The sequence below is a fragment of the Callorhinchus milii genome, unplaced genomic scaffold (assembly GCF_018977255.1).
Source record: "Callorhinchus milii isolate IMCB2004 unplaced genomic scaffold, IMCB_Cmil_1.0 Scaffold1, whole genome shotgun sequence".
In the NCBI taxonomy this organism is placed as follows: domain Eukaryota; kingdom Metazoa; phylum Chordata; class Chondrichthyes; order Chimaeriformes; family Callorhinchidae; genus Callorhinchus; species Callorhinchus milii.
Genome location: NW_024704742.1, coordinates 32,269,901 through 32,276,558, shown reverse-complemented (window position 1 = coordinate 32,276,558; position 6,658 = coordinate 32,269,901). Strand labels below are relative to the sequence as shown.

The 6,658-nt window shown below is 39.9% G+C and overlaps 2 protein-coding genes across 2 annotated transcripts in view; one reads left to right on the top strand and one right to left on the bottom strand.

Annotated features, from left to right (window-relative positions):
* Nucleotides 1-297: 297 nt before the first annotated feature.
* On the top strand, nt 298-3,293 carry LOC121849969 (T-complex protein 1 subunit alpha-like). The gene is made up of 5 exons (XM_042339611.1): nt 298-412; nt 1,184-1,307; nt 1,876-2,068; nt 2,241-2,404; nt 2,700-3,293. Exons 1-5 carry the CDS (start codon nt 313-315, stop codon nt 2,914-2,916), a joined length of 798 nt encoding a protein of 265 aa, XP_042195545.1. The 5' UTR covers nt 298-312; the 3' UTR covers nt 2,917-3,293.
* A 372-nt stretch (nt 3,294-3,665) lies between these two features.
* Nucleotides 3,666-6,658, bottom strand: part of LOC121849966 (acetyl-CoA acetyltransferase, cytosolic-like) — a 236,732-nt gene continuing 233,739 nt past the window's right edge. Inside the window, exons 3-7 of the mRNA XM_042339595.1 lie at nt 6,276-6,419; nt 5,441-5,563; nt 5,190-5,344; nt 4,647-4,757; nt 3,666-4,204 (exon numbers count right to left, since the gene is read on the bottom strand). Coding sequence (XP_042195529.1) covers nt 4,034-4,204; nt 4,647-4,757; nt 5,190-5,344; nt 5,441-5,563; nt 6,276-6,419 — 704 coding nt within the window. The 3' untranslated portion in view covers nt 3,666-4,033. The remainder of the gene's footprint in view (nt 4,205-4,646; nt 4,758-5,189; nt 5,345-5,440; nt 5,564-6,275; nt 6,420-6,658) is intronic.

Below are 6,658 nucleotides of genomic sequence, written 5' to 3'. Positions count from 1 at the left end.
TTATATGTGAAGTGCTTTGAGATGTTTCAGTGTTCTAACCACTATATCAAATGCAACAATTATTTGGGCGATTATTTATGGTATGAAAACATTTCCATCCCTATATATTTTTTACAAGTTCAAATTTATTATATTTTTAGGACAAACTAGTTTTAGGAAATAAAGTGGGAACTCTTTCCAGTAACCAAAGGTATATCTATGATAATCGTAGATATCTGTTGGAACTCTGCTCTAAATTTAGAGTTCCTGGGGTTGGATGATGTACTTCCTGCTTGATATATTGGATATATTTAGAATTAGCTTGATGCTGTGATGGGAGGATGTAGGGCAGGTCCCTGCAGGGCAGGTCCCTGCAGGGCATTACGCCGTTGTCTGAAGAAAGACCTCAGACGAATTGCTAAGGCCAGTGGAGGTAAGTGCAGCAATTTTTTTTACTAGGTTACTGTTTTGAATTATATATACTTTCAAACTAGTGATCCCCTGCCTTATTGGACTCCAGTTATCCGGAATTCCGACCTGGTTGGACGAGGCCCAAAACCAAAAACATTAATTTTATTCTGTGGGCCCAACTCCTAGCGCGGATCAATGGTGCACTGAGTAGCCTCTGTCTGTGCTGACATTCATAGTGGCTAGTGATAGCCACTATGACTGACTCAGATTGTTTGAATCCAGCGAGCAGAAAATAGCTTATTCGCTATCTTCTTAGTCGAAAATTGATCTGATAACTCGTTCTGTAATATGGCATCTTGCATTACAAAGGCCTCCAGCCCGATGCTGTGATTGGTAGCGGAGGTTGGGTGCCTATGCTCAGATGCGTTGCAGGGGCTAAGCCGTGGCCTCCTACGCTGTCTTACATCTTATCGTGTGACAGGATAGGGCCAAAAGCCACGGAGCAGCTGGGAGGACCTATATCAAACTCGCTACTCCGGATAACTTATTGCTCAGCTCTTTACCCTTGGAGTGACAAGCTATCGAGTTTAATGTCCAATATTAATGTCATTCAATTTTGAAAGGTTGGCATTCGGAATCAGCTGGAATTTTCCTAGTGATTCTGACGTCCTCCCGACATGAAAGGCGCTATACAAATGTAATTTTGTTGAAGTGTTAAAAGTACGTAAATCAGAAAAGGGTGTCTTGGACTGAGAAACCTATTCTGATGATTTTTACCTGTTTTTGTTTATAGCAACTATCTGTTCAACACTTGCAAACTTGGAAGGAGATGAGAGTTTTGATCCCTCTTTAGTGGGCCAAGCTGAGGAGGTGGTTCAAGAAAGGATATGCGATGATGAACTGATACTTGTTAAAAAGTAAGAAAAACATGTACAACTTACTGAACTCCCATTTATTTGCTGCCCTGCTAATATCTGTGGCATGAGCAGTTGTACGCTTGGGATAGAGAATATTCAGCCTTGTGTGACTGAAGACCTTGCTGATGTCTTCTCAGTAATGCATTAGCTGAACATAAAAAATTATCTCCAATGTATACAGTGTAGTATCTTGTAATGCTACTGTTAGTGTTGCAGAATTGAAAAAGATGTTGGGATTGTAATGGTGTTGAATTTTTTTTATATTGACTGCACAGATGCAGATTAAATTTGTTGTGCATATAAATATAATCTAAGCAGTTTCCTGATGAAAGTAGAACTGTCACATCTATTCCTGGTTTAAGTCGGCAATGAATATTGTTTTGCATAACAGTATATAAGCAATAGGTATTGTTCATTCAGGAGCAGTGCACACAAAGTTTGTGATTGAAAAAGGGATCTAGATTCTGATTTCTAAAAGTGAGGTATAAATTGATGCTGACATTTTAAAATGAGTTTAACCCAACCCTCACAAGTACTATTGTTGTAAAGTTTAATTTGTATTTTTCAGTACAAAGGCCCGTACTTCTGCATCAATCATTCTGCGAGGAGCAAATGATTTCATGTGTGATGAGATGGAGCGCTCCCTACATGATGCACTCTGTGTTGTGAAGAGAGTGCTTGAGTCCAAGTCTTTAGTTCCAGGAGGTGGGGCTGTGGAAGCTGCACTCTCCATCTACCTGGAAAACTATGCAACTAGTTTGGTATGGGTTTAATTGTATTTCAAGATTATTGGGGGAGGGCACTTTTACCGTATGCTTTGAGCTGATTAACCAGGGATTACTGTCCCTATTAATTTGCAGTATTAAAAATTATTTTAAGAAAATAAGTTAAAAGTACTTCATGTATTTAACTGTTGGTTGTCTTTTTGTTTAGGGATCACGTGAACAACTTGCCATTGCAGAATTTGCCCGGGCCATGTTGGTTATTCCTAAGACTCTGGCAGTGAATGCTGCTCAGGATTCTACAGACCTTGTTGCAAAGTTGCGTGCATTCCACAACGAAGCTCAGGTCAATCCTGATCGCAAAACTTTGAAATGGTAAAAATTTTATTGTACTGTGGTCTGCAAAAGATTGTGACTTGAGACCCATTGTTGTCTGAATCAGCGATGAAACTAAATTTGAACATTGTTGCAATTCATGAGCAATCATTGATTTTTGGTGACCTGGTGCCCCAGATAGCAGTAAAGTGCAAAATTGATTTTCTCCATCTTGTTAAAGTAACTTTTATGGCTGAGTTGTCAGAATTCAATCGGAAATTATGAATGTTTTACTAATATTGTAGTGACTGGCTATTAAAACAGTGTTAATCAAATTCACATTTTGTTTGTGCAGGATTGGTCTTGATTTATTGAATGGGAAGCCAAGGGACAACAAACAAGCTGGTGTCTTTGAGCCTACTATGGTTAAAGTCAAGAGTCTGAAGTTTGCAACAGAAGCTGCTATAACCATCCTGCGAATTGATGATCTCATCAAACTTTACCCAGATGAAAAGCAAGACAAAGGAAAGAGTTACCAAGATGCAGTTCAAAGTGGAGAGCTTAATGGCTGAAGCACCTGAGTTCTAAAATCAGCTATTATAATTTATGTTTAACTCTTGGCATCCATCAGGTGCTTCTTGTACTTCTGTTCTAGATTGAGCAGCTTGTCATACTTGTCTGAAATTCAGTGCCACTTGTTTAGTGCTCTGTTTAATTTACTATGCTTGTTTAGTGCTATTTGGCACAAACCGGATTTAAAAGACCTCTTACTTTGTTACCTATAGTCAACTCTTTCAAGTTATTTGTGCAAAATTATTTCCTGTACATTGACAGTTGTGCTTCAAGCTCCTTCAGAAATAAAATGTGACAGTTGTCAAGTGATCAGCCCATCTATGTAGGGAGCTGTTAAGAGACCACCTTAATTTCATGAATAAACGTTGATGTTGTGCTTCTGGTCTTTTCAAATCTAATTAATTGTGTATGTTATTTCATTGTGGACATGATTTCTCCCTCACACAAATTCACTGGGGAAAACATTAATTAAAAATACTACTGGGGAAGGATGTAATAAGGCACTATATCAAATACAAGGATGATTATTATCTCCCCAAATAAGTAACCTCTCTGATTCTTGGTTGCTGATCTTACCATGGGGAATGATAAAATGCTCAAAAGTATTAGGGCAGCATTTGTAAATCAATTAAAGCAAAATTAAAATACAATGAATGTTCCCCTGCTTTCTCACATGTATTCAACCATCTTGCCCTTCTATAAATACTGGCACTTGATGTAATTTGAGAGTCAGTTTACAAGATTCAGCAATGGTACATTGAGCAATTTATTTCATAAAGAAAAAAATGGTCAATCTGAATTGAGAGATAATAGGAAGGAGTTTATGAATTTTAACAAAAGTATGGATTCCACATACACAATATTACTATGATTTCAAACTTCAGTACTTTTAATCAAATATTTAAAAGTTACACTAATTTTCAGAACCATTTTATGTGGACTGAAGTTTTGAATAGTTTTAAAACCTACCTACTTTACACATTCATTATAAAAACAAAATGCACCTACATTTCATTGGAATCAGGCTGTAACCTCTAAAATAAAAGCTCAATTTTATCCAGTCAGTAGCTTAGCTGCAGAGTATCTTCAGTTCTTGTAGTAAAATTTAGGTGTAATTTATTGCCTTTCAACACACATAGCTATTCCCATTCCACCTCCTATACACAAAGAAGCAATGCCACGCTTTTTTCCTGTTCTCTCCAGTGCGTAGAGAAGTGTAACCAGAATGCGGCACCCAGACATTCCCAGAGGGTGACCTAAAGCAATAGCACCACCTTGGATGTTTACCTAGAAAGACAAACACAAAAAATGCATTTTTTTAAAAAAGAGGGAAAACCTTTTCCCTAATTTTCTCCTTACTCCACTGGCCTGCTTCAGGTCCCCTGCCTATCCTACCATCAGCAGTCAGGCTTTCAGCCTATCTGCTCTCACTTTGTGGAACTCCAACGAGAGCCCTATCACCTCAACTCTCCCTTACCTCCTTCAAGGTCCTCAAAACCTTCCTCTGACCGGTCATCTTCCTGGCCCCCATCCCTCCCGAATCCAACCCCAGCTTGGATGCAAACCCTCGACTGCAGTGGCTTGGGACATCCTCCCGACATGAAAGGCGCTTTATAAATGCAATTTGTTGTTTTATTACATCCCACATTGACCCATTGGGTGAATCAGGAAGTAAAAAGGATCAATTGCATTTAGTTGTAGTGCCAATTTTTATATCTACATTTCTCACCTTCTCTGGGTTTATACCCAGTTCCTTGACAACAGCTACAGACTGTGATGCAAAAGCTTCATTGATTTCGAAGAGATCAACTTCATCCAGCGTCCAGCCGGCTTTTTCTACCTAGAATAAATAGTAAATCTAAGTCATTACCCTTGAATCTGAAGATGATGGAATGCACAGTGGGTGAATCATTGGTTGAAAAGAAAACAATCTACTTGACCCTACTTCAGGGGGACACAATTTGACCGCTCCTCAGTCAATGATATCAGCCATGTGAGGAGTGACCGAGCAGACCTTTTCCAAATGGGAAAGGGAGATACCTGGAGTTGAGCCATGACCCCAGTCTCGTCTCCTGCAGGTGCTTAAAAAACAATAGCAGAGTCCTGGGGGCAGAATAGCTGCCAATTCTCTCACTTGCAGGATAGCCCATTCCCAAAACAGGAAACACCATATAAAAGTAGAGTTGTGCTAATAAATGAACATGTCTGAGTCTGGTTAAGGCTCTATGCTGTGAAGAGGTATAAGTATTAACAATATTCTTGTATTACTTACGGCCTTCCTTATTGCTGCTATAGGCCCGACTCCCATAATGGCAGGATCCAAACCAGCCTCGGCCCAGGATACAATCTGAGCCAAAGGTTTCAGGCATTTCTTGTCAGCTTCTGATTTCTTCATCAGAATCACAGCTGCGGCCCCGTCATTTATTCCTGCAGAACAGCAAACAGAGTGTGCTGTCAGTAAAGTTACTGCCTTCTTTTCAACGACTTTATAAGCAAATTACAAAAGTGATTCTTTCTGCTGACCTGAAGCATTAGCAGCAGTGACAGTGCCAGATACGCCCTTTGCAAAAGCCGGCTTTAGTTTAGACATGGCTTCGAAGGTGCTTCCGTGACGGGGAAACTCATCGGTTGACACCTCGATAGGCCCTGAAGAGAGAGAGAGAGAGAGGATGATGTTAGATTATTAAGGCTCCTAATTAAAATGTAGCAATTCGAGGCGACACAATAGTACCAAATAAAATTTTAATTTCATTATAAGTGTTATACATTTAAAAACAAGTGTGGCACATATGTTAGTCGAAGTGAATAATGTTGGCCTCTGTCTGGTTGAGTGCCAAATAGTTTGGAAGACCTCTTGCAAGCCCATAGGGTTTAGGGCAGACTGGATGACATAAGATCACAAAAGAGGTTTGGATAAATAAAACCTTTCGGCCTATTCAATCTGAGCCTTCCAGAATATCCATGCTATCATCTCTCATTACCGCATAGTTTTTTTTTAAAAAGTGTCCAGCAACCTAGCTTCTGCCATCCCTCCTGGTAATCTACTGCAGTTGCAGCAACGTGTAAAGAAACACTTCTTGTTGTGTGTCCTAAATAATGTCCTTTACAACTCTGAACCTGTACCTTGTTTTCTGCTGGCTTGGTATATCTGAATATATTATTGTAGGTTTACTTTCTCAATCTCATTCAGCATCTTATATACCTCTATAGAGGTCCCCTCTATGACATTTGTTTTTGAGGCTTGAAAAAGCTTAGAATATGCAACTTTCTGAAACCTTCTCCTACACGCACTCACACGCGCTCGTGCAGATGAACCAGTCAGTCTCAAAATCTCTCCTCCTAGGAGTACAGCACATACCTCTCCTGGAAGGGACGGAGACAGGAACAATTTCTTTTTCAAAATAGCCAGCTTTCTGTGCTGCCTCAGTTCGGTTCTGGGACTGTACAGCAAACTTGTCCTGCTCCTCTCGACTCACATGCCACTGCATCGCCACGTTCTCAGCTGCATCGAGAGGACGAGAAAAGTAATTCGGGAAACGTTCTGTAGCTTCAAACCTTTATATAAATATGTGCATGGCCAAGAGACCGTAGCTATACATAATGATGGCTATCAAGTAACATGCTACTTTACATCTACGTCCGTTCTATGAGCTTGCACAGCTTTGGTTCACACATTCACACCCTCCAAGGTGGTTTTAGGCCAGTCATCACAGTGTAAAAGTACTGCCCTCGGGTGACTTT